Source organism: Vulpes vulpes, chromosome 13 (genome assembly GCF_048418805.1).
Source record: "Vulpes vulpes isolate BD-2025 chromosome 13, VulVul3, whole genome shotgun sequence".
NCBI classification, from domain to species: domain Eukaryota; kingdom Metazoa; phylum Chordata; class Mammalia; order Carnivora; family Canidae; genus Vulpes; species Vulpes vulpes.
In genome coordinates, this window is record NC_132792.1 from 112,507,574 (window position 1) to 112,532,843 (window position 25,270).

Genomic DNA, 25,270 nt, shown 5'->3' on the forward strand with positions numbered 1-25,270 from the left:
CTAGAACTAACATTTTATACATAATTAAAATTTAAAAAAATGATTTGGACTAGAGCAGGCCTAAAGTTTACAATGCATTTTGGTGAACTTATAAATTAGTACATTATTTTGTTCATTAAAAAAGAAGCAATTTGGAAGATTCAGTAACATACACCCATGTGTTTCTAAGAAAATTATCTTGCGTATGAAACATCTAATGAAATTATTAGAAAAAGTGGACAAATCTTCAGTCTTATGAACCTCTCAGACCTCTTTCACAATTTGACATAGTAAAGAAAACAACTAGGAAATTCATATAATATATTGACCAGCAATACCAGCTCTGTATCACTAGAGAAGAAATTTTTAGGCAAATCTCCAAATACAACTCACAAACTTAAGATAAGCTGAAAAAAGAAATGACATATTAGTGTTTTGGGATGTGTGTGTGTGTGTGTGTGTGTGTGTGTGTGTGTAAAATAAAGAATCAGAATAATGAAGAAACTCCTATTAATTCATATACAAAGGTATGTAATAAGACAAATGTGGGCAAAGAGTAAAAGGGTACAACAAACATATGAAAAAGTGTCCAACTTAATTGGTAATCACAATAATGGAAATCAAAGGAATGATATATTTCACATTCGACTGGCAAAAATGTAAAAATCCAATAATTAGTACGTAGAAAGGATTTTTAGTACATTCTACAGGGTGCAGAAATTGATACAATTATTTTGGAAACCAGTTTGTCAATACCCAGTACATTGAAAATATGCATGCCATCACCCAGTTCAGTTTTTTTTAATTTATTTTTTTATTGGAGTTCAATTTGCCAACATATAGCATAACACCCAGTGCTCATTCCATCAAGTGCCCCCCTCAGTGCCCGTCACCCAGTCACCCCCACCTCGCTTTCCACTACTCCTTGTTCGTTTCCCAGAGTTAGGAGTCTCTCATGTTCTGTCTCCCTCTCTGATATTTACCACTCATTTTTTTCTCCTTTCCCCTTTATTCCCTTTCACTATTTTTTATATTCCCCAAATGAGTGAGAACATACACTGTTTGTCCTTCTCCGATTGACTTATTTCACTCAGCATAATACCCTCCAGTCCCAGTTCAGTTTTACCTCAAGCTATTTTTGCTAAGGTTGTTTTTGCACATATGCTTGAGGAGATGTGCAAAGAAATGTTCATGACAGCATTGCTAGTAATGTGAAAAAGCTGATGGAAACATTTAACAATAGATCAATATAAATTTCAATGTATTAATTGATCGAAATATTATGCAACCATTAAAATGAATGAGCTAGGTTCATATATGTCAAAATATATATATAATAAAATAATAACCTTGTGTGAAACAAGAGCAAGGTATTTGCATAGACACATAGATAGGTAGACAGACCTGTATACCTATATATATGAATATGTGTATCCTATATATTTAAATATACTCAAATTCTACAATATGCAACCTATTATTTCTAACTACACATGGTTTGTAAATGTATAGAAACATGTATTTATGATTAGAGAGCAGATATGGTAAGGAGGCTTGCTCTAGAACCCACAACTAGGGATAAAGACTGAGGAGGAAAAGAGGAACTTACATTTATAAGCAATATTTTTTCCTTTTATTAAATAAAAGTAACTGATATAAACATATACACATACATATATGTATATATATAAATATGTATCAGCCTCCGCTAGGAATATTTTCATTTTAAGCCTTGCCTCTCTTGGAATGAAAGTCTTTACTCCTCAATATTGAATAGTAAGTTTCAATAAGCAGGGAGAGATGTGTTCTGAGCTTGAGAGCAGCCAGCCAGTCTGAATTCACATTACATATTCAGTTATACGCTCTGCCTATTATTATGACTCTATGTGCCATCAGGCAAGAATCAAACACAAGTTTTCTTTTGTTCTAAAAACAAAAACCAAATCCATCCTCTCTTATAATGTCTCATTTTTATAGACACATATGCTGAATATACAGCAAAATAGAGTAAAAAAGGTGCTAAAATCATATTACATTAATGTCATTACCACATGAATTTCTTTATAAGAGATGTCTTTATAAGAGATGACTTCTTTGATTATAATGTCTATTTCTTGATCTTTTCTATTTAAAGCAAATTTTATAAGAAAAAGATAAATCTTTATTTAAATAATAGCATGTTATACTTAAGATATTCCAATGATGCTTCTAACATTATTGGTTTCTTAGAAAAAAATCATCTTCTATCCAGGCTCTCCCCTGCTGCTCCTCATGGTAATTTTAATTGCAGATTATTCTCATTTTGCAGCATTACTGATAGGTTGGAAACAGATGACATACATCATTAATTGCTGTGTATAGAACACTGCATTTCAAAAACCTGTCTTTTTTTGCCCAAGATTTTGTCTGATATTAGAAATGGCTTTGTTTTCTTCATTAGGACAATCGCTACTGAAAACAATGCAGCTTTTCCAATTACTCCCAGTTTCCTTACACTAAACTCAAGGCTAGGACTAGCCTTCCTTCCTGTCTGGTCTCTCTCATCATTTCCTTTATATACTTAGTGTTGGTCCTTTAAAATATGTCCATACATATTTTTGAATTGCCTTTCCTTAGCATGGTGATGTTTCATGGAATTATCTGAAACTTTTTGTTTCTCTCCATCTTTCCTCAGTTTGCATCTAATGAAAAAGAACAAAAAGGAGTATTTCTTTGCCTATTTTTGTTTATAGTCTTTCCTCTAGGGACACCTTGGTGGCTCACTGGTTGAGCATCTGCCTTTGGCTCAGATCATAATCCCAAGGTCCTGGGATTGGATCCCACATCAGGCTCCCCGCAGGAAGCCTGCTTCTCCCTCTGCCTATGTCTCTGCCAATCTCTGTGTCTCTCAAGAATAAATAAAATATTTTTAAAATTAGGTCTTTCTTCTATGTTTTAGTTTAGCATAAACTAGTTCCCTCTTCCACTTACTGTACAGACCAGTTGTGTAGGCAGATATATATAATATGGACAGTGTGAAAAGTACAAAGGCACTAGTAAGTGTAGAAGTCACAACAGGAAGGGCACCTCAGTGTGTGATGTTCAGTGATCAAGTGGTTTAGTGTGCTCATGGTTTAAAATTTAAGGCATAGGAAGTTGGCATGATAGAGGTACACAAGGGCTGTGCTTAGATTGGATCAGGCATTGGAATTAACTCTGTAGAATATCAGAAGGATTGTGTACAAAGGACAAAATTATCAGATATATATGCATTTGGAGGAAAAACAAACACTCAGCTCAAAGGAGGGACCTACCAAGGTTGGAAGGTGATAGTTAACATATCATTAAAATTTGAGGGTAAGTTCCCCTTCTAGAAATTGCCTATGAGGTAATTTTGAACAACCTTCCAATGAAAAAAAAAAAACCTACTAGCCCTGGAAGGACAGATCAAGACAATGTTCCCAATTAGATTAAGTTGATGTGGGATTTTTTAAAATTTATTTTTATATTTAAGTCTTTCTAGTTTCCTACCAGAAGTAAATTTGATAAGTCATAGTGACTAAAATATCAAAATAATTTTAAAAATCTAGGTGGATAAAAAAGTTGTTATTCATCACATTTTTAAATAAATGTGTTTAGCATTTTCAAGGACATAAAAGATTAAAATTTTTAGCAAGTAAGATGAAATTTTAAAAGCAGAATTGCTAGAATTTAAAAACAATCAATTTAAAAATAACTCAGTAGGTAAGTTCAATAAGATTAGGTATAAGAGAAATGGTAAACAAAAAGAACATTCAGAAGAAAATATCTAGGATGAAACACAGGGAGATAAAATGGAAAACACAGAAGAAAAAAAAAAGCATAACTCAAATACAAGATAAGGTGAAAAGGACTAACATAAGTCTAACTGGAATCCTAGAAGGGAATACTAAATAACAAACACAAAAGTAATGTAAGTAATATTTGAAGAGGTAATGACTATGAAAATGACAAATCTTTTTTTTCAAAAAATAAGCCATAACTCAAAATGCACAAATTTTAACAAACACATACACAGAAGAAAGTAAGCAAGCAGAGAGAGAAAGCCCACAGGTACATCAGAGTAAAATTCTTAAAAATGAAAGACAACAAGAAAAATGTTAAAATCACCAGGGGTGGAAGATGTGGTATAGCAGGTACAGTGGAGAATACCTTCTATTAACTATTCCCCTTTAAGAAGAAGTCCAATGGAACAATCCACAAAAACAGGGACGGAATAGGTATCATGATGACACTAAACTCGAATCTTTCAATAGTAACTCTGAACGTGAATGGGCTTACTGACCTCATCAAAAGGCGCAGGGTGCCAGACTGGATAAAAAAGCAGGACCCATTTATTTGCTGTCTACAAAAGACTCATTTTAGACAGAAGGACACCTACAGCCTGAAAATAAAAGGTTGGAGAACCATTTACCATTCAAATAGTCCTCAAAAGAAAGCAGGGGTAGCCATCCTTATATCAGATAAACTAAAATTTACCCCGAAGACTGTAGTGAGAGATGAAGAGGGACACTATATCATACTGAAAGGATCTATCCAACAAGAGGACTTAACAATCCTCAATATATATGCCCAGAATGTGGGAGCTGCCAAATATATCAATCAATTAATAACCAAAGTGAAGACATACATAGATAATAATACACTTACACTTGGGGACTTCCATCTAGCACTTTCTACACTCGGTAAGTCTTCGAAACCCAACATCTCCAAAGAAACAAGAGCTTTAAATGATACACTGAACCAGATGGATTTCACAGATATCTACAGAACTTTACATCCAAACTCAACTGAATACACATTCTTCTCAAGTGCACATGGAACTTTCTCCAGAATAGACCACAAACTGGGTCACAAATCGGGTCTGAACCGATAACAAAAGATTGGGATCGTCCCCTGCATATTCTCAGACCATAATGCCTTGAAATTAGAACTAAATCACAACAAGAAGTTTGGAAGGACCTCAAACACGTGGAGGTTAAGGACCATCTTGCTAAAAGATGAAAGGGTCAACCAGGAAATTAATGAAGAATTAAAAAGATTCATGGAAACTAATGAGAATGAAGATACAACCATTCAAAATCTTTGGGATGCAGCAAGAGCAGTCCTGAGGGGGAAATACATCGCAATACAAGCATCTATTCAAAAACTGGAAAGAACTCAAATACATAAGCTAACCTTACGCATAAAGGAACTAGAGAAAAAACAGCGAATAGATACTACACCCAGCAGAAGAAGAGTGTTAATAAAGATTCGAGCAGAACTCAACGAAATCGAGACCAGAAGAACTATGGAACAGATCAACAGAACCAGGAGTTGGTTCTTTGAAAGAATTAATAAGATAGATAAACCATTAGCCAACCTTATTAAAAAGAAGAGAGAGAAGACTCAAACTAATAAATCATGAATGAGAAAGGAGAGATCACTACCAACAAGAAGGAAATACAAACGATTTTAAAAACATATTATGAACAGCTGTACGCCAATAAATTAGGCAATCTAGAAGAAATGGACACATTCCTGGAAAGCCACAAACTACCAAAACTGGAACAGGAAGAAAGAGAAAACCTGAACAGGCCAATAGCCAGGGAGGAAATTGAAGAAGTCATCAAAAACCTCCCAAGACACAAAAGTCCAGGGGCAGATGGCTTCCCAAGGGAATTCTATCAAACGTTTAAAGAAGAAACCACACCTATTCTACTAAAGCTGTTTGGAAAGATAGAAAGAGATGGAGTACTTCCAAATTCGCTCTATGAGGTCAGCATCACCTTAATTCCAAAACCAGACAAAGACCCCACCAAAAAGGAGAATTACAGACCAATATCTCTGATGAACATGGATGCAAAAATTCTCAACAAGATACTAGCCAATAGGATCCAACAATACATTAAGAAGTTTATTCACCATGACCAAGTGGGATTTATTCCCGGGATTCAGGCTGGTTCAACACTCATAAAGCAATCAATGTGATTGATCATATCAGCAAGAGAAAAACCAAGAACCATATGATACTCTCATTAGATGCAGAGAAAGCATTTGACAAAATACAGCATCTATTCCTGATCAAAACTCTTCAGAGTGTAGGGATAGAGGGAACATTCCTCAACATCTTAAAAGCCATCTACGAAAAACCCACAGCAAATATCATTCTCAATGGGGAAGCACTGGGAGCCTTTCCCCTAAGATCAGGAACAAGACAGGGATGTCCACTCTCACCACTGCTTTTCAACATAGTACTGGAAGTCCTAGCCTCAGCAATCAGACAACAAAAAGACATAAAAGGCATTCAAATTGGCAAAGAAGAAGTCAAACTCTCCCTCTTCGCCAATGACATGATACTCTACATAGAAAACCCAAAAGCCTCCACCCCAAGATTGCTAGAACTCATACAGCAATTTGGCAGTGTGGCAGGATACAAAATCAATGCCCAGAAGTCAGTGGCATTTCTATACACTAACAATGAGATTGAAGAAAGAGAAATTAGGGAGTCAATCCCATTTACAATTGCACCCAAAAGCATAAGATACCTAGGAATAAACCTAACCAAAGAGGTAAAGGATCTATACCCTAAAAACAACAGAACCCTTCTGAAAGAAATTGAGGAAGACACAAAGAGATGGAAAATATTCCATGCTCATGCATTGGCAGAATTAATATTGTGAAAATGTCAATGTTACCCAGGGCAATTTACACGTTTAATGCAATCCCTATCAAAATACCATGGACTTTCTTCAGAGAGTTAGAACAAATTATTTTAAGATTTGTGTGGAATCAAAACAGACCCGGAATAGCCAGGGGAATTTTAAAAAAGAAAACCATAGCTGGGGGCATCACAATGCCAGATTTCAGGTTGTACTACAAAGCTGTGGTCATCAAGACAGTGTGGTACTGGCACAAAAACAGACACAAACATCAATGGAACAGAATAGAGAATCCAGAAGTGGACCCTCAACTTTATGGTCAACTAATATTTGATAAAGGAGGAAAGACTATCCACTGGAAGAAAGACAGTTTTTCAATAAATGGTGCTGGGAAAATTGGACATCCACATGCAGAAGAATGAAACTAGACCACGCTCTTGCACCATACACAAAGATAAACTCAAAATGGATGAAAGATCTAAATGTGAGACAAGATTCCATCAAAATCCTAGAGGAGAACACAGGCAACACCCTTTTTGAACTCGGCCACAGTAACTTCTTGCAAGATACATCCACGAAGGCAAAAGAAACAAAAGCAAAAATGAACTATTGGGACTTCATCAAGATAAGAAGCTTTTGCACAGCAAAGGATACAGTCAACAAAACTAAAAGACAACCTACAGAATGGGAGAAGATATTTGCAAATGACGTATCAGATAAAGGGCTAGTTTCCAAGATCTATAAAGAACTTATTAAACTCAACACCAAAGAAACAAACAATCCAATCATGAAATGGGCAAAAGACATGAAGAGAAATCTCACAGAGGAAGACGTAGACATGGCCAAGACACATGTGAGAAAATGCTCTGCATCACTTGCCATCAGGGAAATAGAAATTAAAACCACATGAGATACCACCTCACACCAGTGAGATGGGGAAAATTAACAAGGCAGGAAACCACAAATGTTGGAGAGGATGTGGAGAAAAGGGAACCCTCTTACACTGTTGGTGGGAATGTGAACTGGTGCAGCCACTCTGGAAAACTGTGTGGAGGTTCCTCAAAGAGTTAAAAATAGACCTGCCCTACGACCCAGTAATTGCACTCTTGGGGATTTACCCCAAAGATACCGATGCAATGAAACGCTGGGACACCTGCACCCCGATGTTTCTAGCAGCAATGTCCACAATAGCCAAACTGTGGAAGGAGCCTCGGTGTCCATCAAAAGATGAATGGATAAAGAAGATGTGGTTTATGTATACAGTGGAATATTACTCAGCCATTAGAAACAACAAATACACACCATTTGCTTCAACGTGGATGGAACTGGAGGGTATTATGCTGAGTGAAATAAGTCATCAGAGAAGTACAAGCATTATATGGTCTCATTCATTTGGGGAATGTAAATAATAGTGGTAGGGAATGGAAGGGAAGGGAGAAGAAATGAGTAGGAAATATCAGAAAGGGAGACAGAACATGAAGACTCCTGACTCTGGGAAACGAACTAGGGGTGGTGGAAGGGGAGGAGGGTGGGGGGTGCCGGTGAATGGGTGACGGGCACTGAGGGGGGCACTTGACGGGATGAGCACTGGGTGTTATTCTGTATGTTGGCAAATTGAACACCAATAAAAAAATAAATTTATTATTAAAAAAACCAATTAACTGATTTTCCAAAACAAGGGATATAATAGAAATGAAATTCTATCTTCAAATTGTTGGAAGAAAATGACTGCAAATCCTGACTTACATGAATCACCATCCAACAGTATATATTCTTATCAAATATATACATGGGACATTTACAAAACGTGATCATATGGCATGCTAAAAATCAACACTTTACAAATTTCAAAGGACTAAAATTATACAGATCATATTAAAAATAGCAGACAATAAGTAATAAGTTCAATAACAAAATACCTCATAAATCACCATAAGCCCAGAAATTAAGGGCTCTACTTCTAAAAAGCCCATGAGTCAAAGCAGAAATCACAATCAAAATTAGAAAATATTTTGAATTTTATGGTAAATAGGATGTAACAATTTAGCGTATAACTATAACAAAGCCTTCATTAGAGAGACAGTTACAACCTTAAATGCCTACATTAAAAAAGAACAGATGAAAATCAATGAGCTAAGCATCCATATCATGCATTCACAAACAGAATAGCAAATAAAACTCCAAAAAATTAGGTAAAAGTAATTAAAATAAAAACCTGGCAATTATAAAATACAAAAATTCTAAGATAATCTAATAAAAACAGAAGTTATAAAGGATAATATATTAAGATGTGGGCTTATTCCATGACTATATGGTATGTTTTACAATGAAAATGAATCAATAAAATTCGCTATTAATAAAATAAAGCCCAAAGTTGGTGCTTTGAAAAGACTAACAGTACTAAATTCATGCCAATGCTGTTCAGTAAAAAGGGAAGCACAAATTAATACTAGCAGGTATTTAAAGGAGCTATCATTTCAGTTTTTACAGACACAAAATGAACAGAAGAACTTATAACAATTTTATGCCAGTATATTTGCAAATTTGACAAAGAATACAAAAAAAAATTAACAAAAAAACACTCACTGGATGGTCTCTATAGTAGAGAAGGCAAACGATAGAATTAGTAAATTAAAGACAGATCAATAGAACGTACTCAATCTGAACAGAGAGAAAACAGACAAAGGAAAAAATGGAATCCTCTGCTGAAACATTGTAATAGGGAAGGAACAGCCTTTTCAATAAATTGCGCTGGAGCAATTAAACATCCATCATCAAAAAAAGGTGGGGGGGCAAAAAAAACCCAACCCAAACACTTTAAACAGAAAATAATTCAGGATGAATCATGCTCTTTAATGTAAAACATAAAACTTCAAGAAAAGAATAAGATGAAAATCTTTGGGACCTAAAACCAAGTGGTAGTCTTTGATTTGATACCAAAATTATGCTTTATTCGATAAAAAGAAAAAAAAACAGACTTCATCAAAATGAAAGTTTTTTCCAGCAAAAGATCCTGTTAAAAGGATGAAAAGGCAAATTATACACCAGGAAAAAATATTTGCAAATCACCTATCTGACAAATGCCTTGAATCTCAAGTAAATGAAGAATTCTCAAAACTTAATATTAAAAAATAATCAATCAATGGAATAACTCAATTATACGATTGTCAAAGGACAGACATTTCACTGAAAAGGCTATACAGATGGCAAATAAACATATGAAAAGATGCTTAATATTATCAGTCATTGAAGAAATGCAAATTAAAACCATAATGGGTTATCACTATTCACCTAACAGAATGTCTAAAATGGAAAATAGTGATAACATCTAATTCTGGCAAGGGTGAGAATGTAAAATAAGTACAGATGCACTGAAAAATACATTGGTATCTCCTTTCAAAACTAAAAATGGACATATTATAAGACCTAGCACTTTTGGGCCTTTTATCCCAGAGAATTATAGACTTGAATTCATTCAGGAATTTGTAAATAAATGTTTATAGCAGCCTTATTTATAATAAATGAAAACTGGAGACTACCCAAATGTCTTTAAAGGGTGATGGATAAACAACCTGTGGTTATACCCAGAATGCATGTTATTCAGTAATAAAAAGGAACAATTACTGATAAGCAAAACTTGGATGTGCCTCAGGATATAGTACTGAATGAAAAAAGCCAATCTCAAAAAGATGTGTCCTGGATGATTCCATGTATGTAACAATCATGAAATAAACTCTTTGCATAGAGATGGAGAACGGACTGGTGGACTGATGGTTGCCAGGAGTTAGGGTTGGGGTGGGTAGGGGATGGACGTGGCTATAAGGAGTAGTATAAAGGAGTCTTATAGTAATGGTACAACTGGGTATCTTGACTGTAGTGGTGGTTATGCAAGCAACATTGATGTCAGAATTGCAGAGAATTATACACATATACATACAAATGAATATGTGTAACTGTTGAAATTCAATAAGCTCTATGGATTAAACCAATATCAATTTCTTGTTTTTGATATTTTATAGTTATATAACAATCATACTGGGGATGCTAAGAGAAGGGTACACAAGGCTTCTCAACATATTTGCTTGTAATCTGTGCCTGTATAATTATTTATTTATTTATTCATGAGAGACAGAGAGAGAGAGAGAGAGAGAGAGAAAGAGAGAGGGAGAGAGAGAAAGAGAATGAGAGGCAGAGCCATAGGCAGAGGGAGAAGCAGGCTCCCTGTGGGGAGCCCAATGCAGGACTCGATCTCAGGACCCCAGGACCATGAACTGAGCCAAAGGCTGACACTCAATCATTAAGCCACCCAGGCACCCCTGTATAATTATTTCAAAGTAAATTTAAAAGCAAGATGATTGTGTAATTTCCTAAACACGTGATTGAAGTTGAAGAATTTCTAGTATGCAAACAAGAAGTGTTCCTCTTTCAGAAAATAGGTTTCCTTCACTACTAGAAAGTTCACTTTAGAAACTGTTTTTGCTAAGACCTACATTACTCTCTGTTTTGGCTATTGGAATGAAAACTGAAGATGATTTTCACTTTTACAAAATGCTATTTACTTCTTTGCTTTACGCCCTTCTGGCTCACGAAAGGTTTCATAGGAACACTCTCCTATGCAGATAGAAAGGAAAACCTGTATTTGTAATTCAACCTATCAATAATATAATTCTTTTGGATTTAGGATTGTCTTGGTCTCTATGATAGCTATACTTATACATATAACTGCGCACACATACACACAATGTTTTTTTTTTCATTTTTTTGTGGGGTTTTTTTTATATAAAGCCATAAGTCTGAGAATTTAAAATCATCACAAATATCAGTTTGTCTACAACAGGATACCTAGGGAAGGGCACAGAGAGTTGACATCTCCCATGGGATAATAAAAATTGTAAAGCTTCACTCACTTGGTATTTCTTTTCAGGTAGCTTTTTTAGGTGATTGGTTTGAAAATTTTCAAGAGATCAGAACAATTTTGCAATCTTGGATTTCACTTCAAAGCTCCAATCTGATTCCCCATGCACATTTTCTTTCCTCTTTTCCTTAAAAAGAAGCTTATTTCTATATGCTGCTTCTGACTTGTCAGTTTTACAAATGTGGCCAATGATCCGTGAAAACCAAACAATTCACTTTAACACCATTTAAATAAGGAAGGGAAGCAAACAGTTATGTCAGTTCAAGCCGAATAGACACAACCTGTGTTCCAATGAAACATGAAACTGCCAAATGGAATGCGACTTAGTTGTAGGTGAATATATGCAGCAAAATTTAGATTTTTTATGACACATTTGATTGGAGAAGTGGACTTAATTCATGTTATTTTCATCATTGCTCTTTTTATATAAGAATTAGTTTTTACTTTAATATTTTTATTTCTTATGTATATAGGTGCTTGTGTGTGTAAGCATGCATGTGTGTTTTTCTTTTAGGTTTCCAATAGCTCATTTAAGACTTTGAAAATGCTTCTAGGGTCTAGATTCTCTCTTATGGAGTCTTATAAATGACCTCATGTCTTTTCATCTATATTCCTTCTAGCCCGATGGTTTTCTAGCTTGCTGCAAAATCGCTCCATTTGTTCAAATAGATTTCTGTGCCTACTTCCATTGTTTCTGATTTATGAGGACTAAGATACAACTTGAGAATGTGTGTTTCCAGCAACGGTTTTAGGTGATGCATGTTCTCCTGTTTAGGGGACTATAATTTGAGAACCACAGGTCTCATCCAGGGTGTTTGTCCATACATAGTAAAATTAGCTTTTCTGGAATAGCTAGTAATGTTTATGTCTTTCTCATTTATTGCCAGTTTTTACTCAGTTTGACTTTGTTCATGATCTAATGGGGAAAAAAAGCGCCGATTCCTCCAAAGCTCTGTTCAAAATTCATTTACTTAAAGTTTGTTTACCTAATTATCAGATGTGAAACAGAGTAACAATTTCAAACTTGAGTTTACAAAATCTGTGCACTAAAGCCTATATATCAGAAAACTCACTGGGCCTTCCTCCAGTTTTAATTACTCTTCTTTTTGACACAATTGACATATTTCTTCCTGTGTGATTTTTTTAAAAAGATTTTACTTATTTATTCATGAGAGATACAGAGAGAGGCAGAGACACAGGCAGAGGGAGAAGCAGGCTCCACGCAGGGAGCCCGATGTGGGACTCGATCCTGAGTCTCCAGGATCAGGCCATGGACCCAAGGTGGTGCTAAACCGCTGAGCCACCCGGGCTGCCCGTCTTCCTGTGTGATTTGTAGTCTTTCCCAGTTCAGGTACCCCAAGGGTAATAAGGAGCTCCTTTCTGGGTCCCCCCCTACAGGCTGTAGGTTTCTTTCTGGGTTCTCTTGCTTTTTTCTCCCCCTTTAACAGAGGGCACCCTGGGTATCTGTCCTTGCCTTCCTGATTTTACAGGTTGGTGCTTTCCCAAGAACTAAGTCACGGGCTTACATGCTTCCCCCTCCCTTAGCGTCACCTCCCCTAAGGTGTGTGCTTTGGCCACCCCTCCCTCCTCTAGGGATGAGTCCCCCTCCAGAGGAGATTGAATCAACCTGTGCCGTCTCCTGGTCCCATCCCACTCAGACAGGTCCTGCTCTCATTTCTGGCTATTGAGTTAGACTTTTGCGTTTTTGAGGTTTGTTAGCAGGTCTGCTCAGGAACTAGACTAACCAGTAGCTTTAAATTGGATAACCCCAGTATATTTTGTTTTGGGGGCTGATAAAGCAGGTGTAGACCCCATTTTAGATCCCAGTGATATGCCCTTTAGCTCCCCACCCCCAGCCTCCACGGGAGTAACAGGAGTGATGATAAAACTTTTCATTCATTCAAAAAAAAAAAAAAAAAAAGACACATTTGCTAGTGTCTAACTTGTAAAACAGCAGATAAGAACATATAAACCCAAAGTAAACAATCCAGGTGAAGGATGAGGATGTAGTACATAGTAGTTACTGAGTCCCTGGTTTGTACCAAGCACTGTGCTAGATAATCTAATGACATTATGTCATCTACCATACCTGAAAACCTATGAAAGTCCCTGTTCTACAGAAGCAGACACTGAGACAGACTTTGGAGTGCATAATACTGGTTAGGGATCAATACTTACAAAGGAAGGAATAGGAAGCTGGATCGGGTCGAGGGAAAAGCTGAATAACAATGCAAGTCCAACAAAGTTTGCCAAACCAGCATGGGGATCTGGAGCAAGATTTGCTTGTCATGGTGTCCCATTGGGTTGTAATGGCTAGATGTATATGCCCATACTTCACTGAAAATGGGCAAACCCGGAAAGAGTAGGACCTCAGACAAGGAGGCTTTGTGTGGCTAAGGGATGTCCCTGAAGCAGTCCATGGACTATGCCTCCTATCTCTGTGCTGGGAGTGAGGTACTTCTTTGAAGGAGCATTTGGGTGTTTATCAAGTTTGTCACTGATTTGTCCAAGGATCATCTCAGTGAAAATTCAAACTCAGGTCTGATTCTTTTTACAATATACTTCATTATTTTCTGAAAAGTATTTGCTAAGTATATGTCTTAACCTTGTCTTGAGGAATTCATCATGGACATTCAGTGCATTGTGTGACAATGCAACCATGACCTCAGGTATCACTGAACAATGTAGCAGTTTTTCCCTACATGAATGGTCTCCAAATTTCACTGTAATTTTGTCACCTGTCATCCGGTCAGGGTGTTGCATGAGTATGGAATCCATGAATAGTCTACTGCTTTCACCCACGCTGCCATCATTTTTCATCCTGATGACTAAATCTCCTGACTGGCCTTCCTGCTTCCATTCTTGTCCCCCTCCAACAACTAGGTAGATTATGAAAATGCATTCTTGCCACAACTCTGCTCAAATATTTGAAGTTATTTCTCTTCCTATGTATGTATGTGTGTGTGTATATATATATATATATATATATATATATATATATATTCTAAGTGTGTATAATTTTATTCATGACACCATTTTTGCAGTATGCAGTTGTTACATACACACTCAAACTGGTCATTATCTGTATCTCCCATACTATAATTTCAGATTCTTCTAAAGTTTTTATCTGTCATGTTCACTCCTGAAAATCAAAATCTAAAAAAAAAAAACCTTTTGTTACCCATTGAGTAATTACTAAATATTTTGTAAATACTAATTGAATGAAAGAATGGTGTTAGTAAATATATATATCAGAAAACTGATTTGTAAATTGAGTAATTACTAAATATTTTGTAAATACTAATTGAACGAAAGAATGGTGTTAGTAAATATATATATATATATATATATATATATATATATATATATATATAATCAGAAAACTGATTTGGGTTCAAAGTCTAGTTTTAAAACCTACCCATCTAGTTAAATTACACCAAACTCTAAACTTTGTTTTGTTTTCCATCTTAGTTGAAGTTAATACATTGACATTTAAAATATATATATTTATTTGAGAGAGGTAAAGACCGAGTGAACGAGAGGGAATGAGTGAGAGAGCAAAGAAGACTCCCCACCCTATCAGGAAGCCTCACATGGGGATCCCATCCTGTGACTCCAGGATCATGACCCAAGCTGAAGGCACACATCTAACCTAACGGAGAGAGCTACCCAGGCATCTCAATACATTGGCATTTTTAATGAAAAAAATAGCATATAAATAAAATGCTATGGAAATATGTAAAGAAATGCTTTATATATTTATGTTTTGTGTTTGACAAAGTTGGTCTTCAAACAGGTCCTTATCTATGAAATTATTTTGAGGCTGCTTGATATATATGTGCTAGGCAGCCTGGTCCTCCCAACTCCATGGCTTATGCACACTCACAGTACCCCAATTCATTACCTCCTTTCTACATCTACTCTTGTTGGCCCTATCACCATTCACCTGCTCCTTCTACCTGGTCCAGATGCTTCTCCATTCAGCAACTTCCCTCCTCAAAAATACTACCCACATTGATCTTTCCTGGTTTTCAGAAACAATTGCAATTATACATAGTGTCATACTGTTCAATATTCAGTTTTGTTGTTTAATAATGTTCTATATCACATGCATAGATCCCTTCTGAGGAGAGAGAAGTCCTTGAGGAGAGAGATGGGTTCTCTCTCATTCTTTTTACTGTGCCACAAACTTGCCATCTCTCCACAAAGATAAGCAGATGCTTGACAGAACTCTAAATAGAGGTTATTTTTCTTAACACAGCAATTTCTGATCTCTGCAGCTTTTATATGCCCCCTCTCAGTAAAGGAATTGAACCATTTTCATTAGATAGATTACTGAAGAATAAGCAAGGAATATTTCCTGATCCCAGACCTACATTCAAAGAGTCAGCCTGTGGAAAGCAGGGTTTCAAGGCTTCAAACTGAGTATTAAGCTCCAATTAGACTGCCTGTGCTGAATGGTTTGTCATGGTCTATCTTCAGGATAAAATAGTTTGTGGTCTTCGACTGATATAAAACTTTCCTAAACCAGCTCCCAGATCCTTGGAACTCACTCCATTCATAGCACCATTTTTACTTTGTACGAGTGGTCATGGTTTTGCAAAAACAAAAAAGCAGAAATTCTTGCCTTCTACTCCCTAGTGTGACAGCAGAAGACATAATAGAGATGAAGACCATGCAAGTTCTGAGACCTAATGTAGTCTGGGAATTTAAAAAGAGGACTTTAGAATCATCTGGATGGACTCTGGACAAAATTATGCTTCTAATAAGAAAACATTGCCTTTCAGTGGTTTTGAGCATCATTTCCTTGTCCTTATTTTTCCTCACATGCTTCCTAAGTTCTGGCTGTTACTGGCTTGTCCAGTACCTGGAGCTTGTCACTCCATTTCCAAAGAGCTATCATTTCGCTTCTTCCTGCTCCAATACAATGTAATTGCTTATGTTCTATCCTCTGAAGAGCATGGTAAGATCCTGAAGCTGATTTTAAAAAATTTAAGAAAAACAGCATTGACTTGGAGCCCCAAAGTATAATGTAGTGTGATTTCAAATCAGACATACTGGACATGTTCTCGTAGCCCTAACTAGCTGTGTGACCTTGAGCAAGTCACAGAATGTATTAAAGCTTCAGATGACCCATCGGTAAATAGGTATCATAAAGGAGCCTACTTGGTGGCCTTGTAGTGAAGATGAAATGAAATTATGTGTGATAAGTGCCTGGTATGGAGCCTTGCAATACTAAATGCATCATGAATATCAGTATCAAAATGGATATTGTTCTTAGAGAAAATAAAACTTTAAACAGAGCCCTTCAATATTTTTGTTTAAAGACCTCATTAATAACAAAGGACATGAGGCATCAAAACTTGTTTCTTTTTCTTGGTATAAAGGGACTTGGATTCACCAAAATGCATTCAGGATGCAGCCACCTACTCTACCAAACAAGCATGACAAGAAACAGCTGTTATCATCAGTGCTTTCCTTTCAATCACTTTCAATGAGGGGGAAGAAGAGCCTCCAAGTAAAAACCCTAATTTCTCTGCCTCATAGCCCTGAACAGAAGCACCAGCATGATTTCCTTTAGAACCTTCCAGACTTTAACATTATTATTCTAGGATTCTTCACAAAACTCTTCTGAGCTAGAGATGATGCAGGTGTCAGCATCTTTGTTTTTACATTAAAAAAAATAAATAAAATGGAGACCTAACAGTTGAAGACTCATATAAGAAAAAGAGTACATGTGATCAGGGTTTTAGTCTCAAATTTGTCACTAATAACAGCATTATTTTACTAAAATTAATTTCTACCAGTATATTTACTTCTCAAATATTCTCGTCCATCAACTGCTTGCCTTACAACTACACAGGGCAGTTATAGGATTAAAATAAAGTGTGAATGGAAAGTATTTTGAAAAAGAACAACTACTCTACAATTATAGGAACAATTATTCCCATCACAAACACCACAGCCAGAAGCCAAATTTGCATATCAACACTTCATTATTGGAGACGTTGGTACGTGAGCAATTTTAAAAAGATTGTAATTTGAGTTTTCATGGTTTTTGCACTTTCTGTGACTATCTTGTTTACTTGCTTTTCTCTAAAAGGAAAAGTCTGTCAAATCTGCTAAATTACTCAGTTTACTGTCATTTTTCATATTTGTTTCAGTGATGTTTGTGAGTCACACCACTGCTAATCTGCAATTACCCAGGCTGAGACAGGGGTCCCATTGAACACCTTTGAGCCTGGGGAAGCAGAAGCAGAGCAGAATGGTGAGGGGAAAGCAAGTGTCAGCCAGTGTTGGAATGATGGAGAGCAATCATTCTATAGACAATCTGATTAACTTTTGCCAGAAAAAGGTTCCCTCATGTTCTCAAATCCACTAGCTTACAAGAGCCACTTGTAGCTCTCTTGACTGGCATTCAATTAAAGGTTTATGTTCTCTAGGAATTCTGAGAAGTGCAGTAAAGGTGGTCATATAATCACCAATGGTATACTTCCATTTCTCAGGGTGCTCCCTCATGTCACTTCCCAGAGGTCCTTAAAAAAAAAAAAAGAAAGTAGAATATCCCTACTTTTAAGAGGAGTACCTGAAAGGTTCATCACTAGACCTATACTTACTTCTCTTCTTCCTTTATGACAAATATCACACAATAGATTCATATTTAGCTGGTGAGACAAACTTGAATTCCTATCTAACCATATTATTCTAAACATTGCTTTGGAGAAAGAGAAACAACAAAGAATGTAGGAAAACGGGTGCAGAGGAGACATATTATAGCTCCTAAAAAACAGCTGCCACTTTAAGATGCTTAGATTTTCAAGTAAAATATAGAAAAACATGCAACTACAAAAATGTACTGCACTAAATCATAGAAATGTTTCTGTATTAAGCATAGATTTATAAGCATTGACTCTATGAGATATTTTCACTGTAAGTAAACATAAAATGCATTGGATACAAAAGTCCAAATATATATAACATTTAAAATAGAAAAGAATTGTTTTAGTAAAGATTCTTACCTTACCAAAAGGCTTTATTAGGAGGCTACTTTAAGTCTAAAAAACATTAACTGGAAACATACAAACTATTCAAATCCAGTTCAAATTTAAAGTCAATGCAAGTAAAGATAAAGTATCTAAAATTAGAACTAAACCATACCATTCAATTTAGAGAATTTGATTTACAAAAATTTGATTTGCATGCAACTTCTTAGCAATTTGATTTTGTACAAAGTAAGTCATGGCAATAGAATTGTGAGATGATTTGTCTGCTCCCTGAACTAGGCTTTGGTCATTTAATCTCTTTAGGAGTACTAAGGACAACTGAAGTATTATTACCCTGCAGAGATGAGGCCATCTCAGCTTGCACATCAGGCTCTGATAATGTCTCATCAGAGAAGAATAAACCATAATGAACTACGTGAAATCTGGTAATGGATCACAATCCATGGTTCCTATATTATCAGAAACTAGCCATGGTTTCTGCATTATCAATTTTGTTGGGAGAAACGAACTGAGATCACAATGAGATCTCAAGCTACAGGGGAAGCTTGAAGCAGATTGATGTTATATGGAAGCCATTTATACAATCTGACAAGTGGGGCTTGTTTTAATTCTGGAAGGTGGAAAGGGTCCTGTGAACTCTAATGGTTAGTCTGGTCTTTACATGGTAGCTGGATCCCAAGAGCAAGCATTTTAAGTGGCAAACGACGAAGCTACAGAACTCTTACAGCTCAAACTCTGAAAGTGTATAGCATCACCTCTACTAAAGTCTACTACCCAAAACAAATGGCAAAGCCAGCCCAGATCCAAGGAGATGGGAGAAACAGATTATGCCTCCGGTTGAAGTGGTGAGGACGCTGTAAAGTAGCATGTGGGATGAGATATTTTGTCGCAATCTACCACAGGATTTCGAAGATTTCTTAGAAAAGTCACAGCATCATTTATTTCTCATAATTCTCAGTATGAACCTTGGTAAGCGGTCATACTTTACCAAGTACTATATACCCTTGGAGTTAGGAACAAACAAAAATTTGGCACTCACCTGGCGGAATTGTTCTAGGTCGATTTTGTTACCCACCAGCACCAGGGGAATTTCGTAGGTGTGGCGGACTTGAAAAATGAGCTCTTTAAACTTGGCAGCTTCCTGGAATGATTGGCGGTCAGTGACAGAGTAGCAGATGATGAATCCCTCCCCACCTCGCATGTACTGCTCCCGCATGGCTGTGAACTCGGCCTGCAGGAAAAGAGCAAAACTGTTATGTAATTTAAAACAATGAAGCCAACCCGTCAATAAAATAAAAGGTCAAAAGTAGATAAATTATGAGATGAAGTAGTTGGGTGGAAATTTTGTAGAAGTTTATTTCTGGGTTTTGGATGTAGAAAAGTATGAGGTCTAAATGTACAATTATGAAATCTGAATGCTTTAAAGTGTGCTGAGTATTGATCTTTAATCATAGAAAATTTGATTCAAGAGATCTTGGGAGAGATATGTTAAATAGTAGGTTAACGAACTCTTAGGGATTAGATATATCCTTTTCTACTTAATGGTCTAGTTTTAAGAAAGAGAATCTAAATTTGTTTACTTTAAAACCTAGAGGAACTTATTTTCTCCTCAAAAAGATGAAAAGAAACACAAGTTTAACCTTGATTATCCCTGTGAACCGAGGAAGTTATAAATATAGATAATCCCAGACCCAGTTATGTGCTTGGGTTTTCTTAGATTTGTCTCCCTAAGGAGCATAAAACAGAGGGCGCTTGATGGTTAGTTAAGTCATGGGGCACTTTCCACCTTGTGTTCACTCTTATATCCTTTTCTCTCTCTGCAGAGGACAGGATCACCTTCCAAGTATACCTACATCCCAACCTGGGAGATAATGCTGTATCAGTTTTCACATTGCAGCCCACCTGAACTACAATTTCCTGGCAACTCAGAATTTAGGATTTGGTCTGAGATTCAAGCCAAAATATTTCTTTTAATCTGAAATAGCTGTTTTCATTCACTGCTACTCTGCTGAATCTATTGTTAAAATCACAAGGGCTAGTTAGATACAAGCAATGGGAAATATAAAACTTAAGACTATCTGTGGAACAAGCCATGTTAAACAAAAGAACACAAGAACACATTGTGAATTGGAAATAAAGTCATTGAAGAAAGAAAGATTCGCATGAGTTTGAGCTGTATTTGAAAATTTGAGGAGGTGTGAATTCTTCACCCCCCCCCCCCGTAAGCTATTTATAAGAATTACTAAAATGCCTTCCTCAGAGTAATTGTTGAAACAAACGTTAATTTGATTTAACATGGCTTCATTTTTGAGAGGTAGGAGCATTTGCATAGATCCAGAAATTTTGGAAAACTGAGGTGCTTACAAGTGGAGAGAGGATAATAAAGCTAATGGGGTCTTGAATTAGTAGGCGAATCTTTCAACACATCTTCAGTTAAAGTGGAATGGATGTAAACAGTATACTAGGTTTAACCAATCATTTTAAAGCTTTATGAATTTGAACATGAATGCAGAAAGGAAAAAAAAAAAAAAGGAAAGACTTTTCCAACGATGAACGGTCAGCTAATATCAAGTTGGTTTGAATAATTTATCTTATCTCATTCACACTAAATCAATTTACTTAGTACTAAAGTTTACCTCAATCCTACATTTCACCATGTGTCATGTACTAACAGGGGAGAAAGAAATCCTACAGGGCCTCAGTTTCTTCATCTCTAAGACAAAGTTAGCTGATAAAATTTCTGACATCCCTCCCACGTCTGGCATTCTCTAATTCTGAAAACCATTTGCCTCAGTAAGAATCCCACAGTTGATGTGGGCTAACTAGAGCAGTATGGACTAAAATCGATAAATGAGTTTTCTCTGACATGTAATTATGTTTTTCAAATAGAAATGGTAGAATCATTGCAGAAAAATATGTGATACTCAGAAAACATAAATGGATGACATCCGTGAATATGATCAAAACCATAAAAGTGCAAACTAAACTGGAGAAAATTTACAACTTACAGTTCTATGTATTTGCCAATTACTGTCTTAAGCATCAAAATTATTTGTCTATTGTATATTGAAAAATAAAATACACATCACAAAATATCCAAAAGGTACAGAAGTATATAAAATTTAATTTCCTTATCTCCAACCCCAATTTTCTTTTCCAAATGCATGACAGTTAATAATTTCTTTACCCTTACAGAAAAGTAAGGACATACAAGCAATATTCCACCTTTGCACACTTTTTAGACTCAAATGGGCACGTAATATATACAGTTTTAACTTTTAACCCTAATTAAGATTTAATGTCCTTAATATACCTGGAAGATCATTTCATATAAACACAAGTATTATTTGCCATGAATGTACAATTCCTTTAAAGTATGTAGCATAATTTATGTAACTAGTTGCCAATGGATATTTAAAGGTCTTCCTTTTATTTCTCTAGTCGACTATGCTGCAATATAGATTCTTATGGAACTGCATTGCACAGATGTATATCTGAGAAGTAGTATTGCTACATGAAAGAGAACACACATTTTTACTTTTGAGAAATAGTGCCAATCTCACCAAAGATACCATACCAACACTCTTTCCAACGTTGTATAAAAGTATCTGTTTCTTCTCATTCTCACCTATGCCACTTATCAAATTTTTCTACCTTTTATAAGTTTTTGAGTAAAAAATAGAATCTTGTTTCTTTTGTCTGTATTTATAGGAGTCATACTGAACATCTCCTATGTTTCTTATCCAATGACAAATTCTCTCTGGACATGGTTTTATTTTTAAAAATGAAATGTTTTTTATTCTTTGATTTGGGGATTTAAAAAATTTCTGAGAAAGTTCTATGTGAGACATAAGAAAAAAATACATTTGAAAAAATTAACAATAACTACATCATAGGGAAAATACTAATAAATTTGAAGAAGTCTAACACCTATTAGGAAGCCGGGCAAAGTACAGGAAAGTAAAATTCACAGAAAAGAATATTGGATGAATGAATGAGTGAATATCTAACTGTGCAAAAGTATAAATATAGAAGTATTTCTCAAATATTGCTTAATCATAAAATTAAGGTTTGGTTGTGTTTTTTTCCTCCAAATAGGAGAATCTTTCTACCAATAAAACAGATATAATTAAGCTATCCCAATGAAAGGGGAGGATACTTCCTCTTAGCTGACCTTATCTATACTAACTCTTTTCATAGCATATATATGTTTTTCTTAAAGATGCACCGGAGGCTGGTGTGGCAGAGAAGTTGAGCAGAATCTCTGCAGCTATTATCAACTTAATAATATATGATACTGAAATCATTTTATAAGAAAAATGCTATCTTCAACATGTTGCTTCCATCTCTCTACACCCATGAATTAAAGATCTCTGTGCTTTATGTTCGGTGTATCCTGAATGTTAATATCTTCTTCATTTGCTTCTTGCTATAAATGAAACTTGTTGGTTAATTATTCAGGAACATGACTAGGTTCCATTTGCTATCCATAAGTAGTAAAATATCTATGAAAGAGATCTACTGTGCAAAATGATACAAGCATAACCAGTTTTTAATATTTTTCTCTTTTTTTAAAGAGAGAGGGAAGGAGGGGCCAGGGGCTGAGGGAGAGGGAGAGAGAACTCCAAGGAGGCTCCACACCCAGCACAGAGCCTGATGTGGGGCTCGATCTCACAACCTCAGCTAAGATCATGACCTGAGCCAAAATCAAGAGTTAGACACTTAACTGACTGAGCCATCCAGGCACTCTTTCTCTAATATTTTCCAAGCTATTTTGGGTACAGTGCTGTGGCTTTATCAGTTCCCTTTGATAGATTTTCTTGTATTAAAATAGGGTGAGAATACTCTATTTTAAAAGATATTTTAAGAAGTTTGTTTATTCATGAGAGACACACAGAGAGAGAGACAGAGACATTGGCAAAGGGAGAAGCAGGCTTCTTGCAGGGAACTCGATGTGGGAGTCAGTCTCCAGACCTGGGATCATCCCCTGAGCTGAAGGCAGATGCTCAACTGCTGAGCCACTAAAGCATCCCACGGTGAGAATACTCTTAATTCTGAACACAAAGTATTTTGATTAATCTCAGTTTCTTGACTATCAGAGTATTTTAAGCAGGCTATCAGAAATGTAGGGACTGGACCAGCTACCCATTGCATTCAACCAGTGCTACTCGATGTATAGGTGCCATGCTATTTACAAAATGCACTAGCACTATGGTCAGGCCAACTCTCAAATGCTTTCTAGCACAACACACACAGATATACCATTGTCTCTACTGGTTGCCATATTCATGATAGCCACATCTCCATACCAAACTTATGTTCCTAGTACACCAAAAGTAAATGAAAAAATAAGTCATTCATGCAGTTGACAGAATGCCAAGTGGTCAGATACATAAGTTAACAAAAAAGTCTGGCCTTGTCCCAATTGGGCAAACTTAAATAGGCCAGGAGAAAACATATGAAGAGCAAGGAAATACTACCTGAACCAAGGATTTAGAGAAATGCAAGAGCAGTTTGCAGGAGGGCAAAGAGCACTTGGTGGAAGAAATGAGATGTGTTATTTTTTCTTAAATTTGTCAACTGCAAAGGGCTCCTCAACTTTCATGCAATCCTACTTCCAAAGATTATGTATTGTTACCCTTAAATAACCTTTCATGATCCAAATTCAGCATCAGCATGGCACTTACACCTGCATATCAGTTCACAATTCAGTTTTCGAAGGCTGTCAGAGGAGCAAAATGGTTCTTGTTGCTTTTGTTTGCATGTTTTTTAAAAAGGAAAAAAATTAAAACACTATAAAAGTGATGAAAGTGTAGGTATCATAAATTTTCTGTAATTGATACAAAGTACCAAGATTGAAATCAACAATAGGGTGGTTCTTCAGTCTCAAATGGATGCCTTATAGTAGTTGAGGATGTTCAATTAAAATGAAAATGAACAAAGAGCTTCTATAAATGCTGGTGACAAATGGTCAAAGATGGTATCTGAAAGGCCAAATATAATTAATGAGTTTATACTATTTTGTAGTTTTCAAAGAACATAACCATGTGCATTATACATTTCTCTGTCATTGTCTTTCAATATTTGACACTCATGGGTTTTCAGGAATGCATTAAACCATGGAATACTACCTAAACTCATTCCTCAAATATTTATTGAGCACTTATGTGTGACAGACATGTCAGATTTAAGATGGCTTAATATGTATAATGAAACAAAAATATGAGTAAATATGGAAAAGAACAAACAGAAATTAGAACATCAAAACCAAGATAAAGTGGTTTGATCTGAACATTTGACTCAACTTGTAGACAACCAAAGCTACACTGGAAACATGATCAATTCCATCACTCTTGTGGTCAATAACAGCAACATTCTAATGTGTCAAGTGACATGAGTCGCTCCCTGAGCACTCAGAGCTCAATACAATTTCTCTTATAAGGTTTCAAATAAGGAACAATACCCTCGATGTCAACAGGATCTGCAGTAGCAGGTTTTCTAAGGCTAAGTGTCCGTGATTTTGCAACTTAAATGTCACCAAGTATTTTGTAGATTTACTCAATGATAATGCAGCAACACTCAACTAGGGTAACAGAAAAGCTGTTTTGTAGAAAATACAACATGTTAAGATTGTGGATGATAGTTAAAATATTTTGATTTTAATGCTCAAAAAACTAGGAAGGCCCTAGATTTAATGCCCAGATATGGCATTG

At 36.0% G+C, this 25,270-nt stretch overlaps 1 protein-coding gene across 4 annotated transcripts in view; it reads right to left on the reverse strand.

Annotated features, from left to right (window-relative positions):
* RIT2 (Ras like without CAAX 2) overlaps nucleotides 1–25,270 on the reverse strand; it is a 403,371-nt gene that overhangs the window by 195,685 nt on the left and 182,416 nt on the right. For all 4 annotated transcript variants that reach the window (XM_072732273.1, XM_072732271.1, XM_072732272.1 and 1 more), the window contains exon 4: nucleotides 19,597–19,788. In XM_072732273.1, the coding sequence (XP_072588374.1) occupies nucleotides 19,597–19,788 (192 nt within the window). The remainder of the gene's footprint in view (nucleotides 1–19,596; nucleotides 19,789–25,270) is intronic.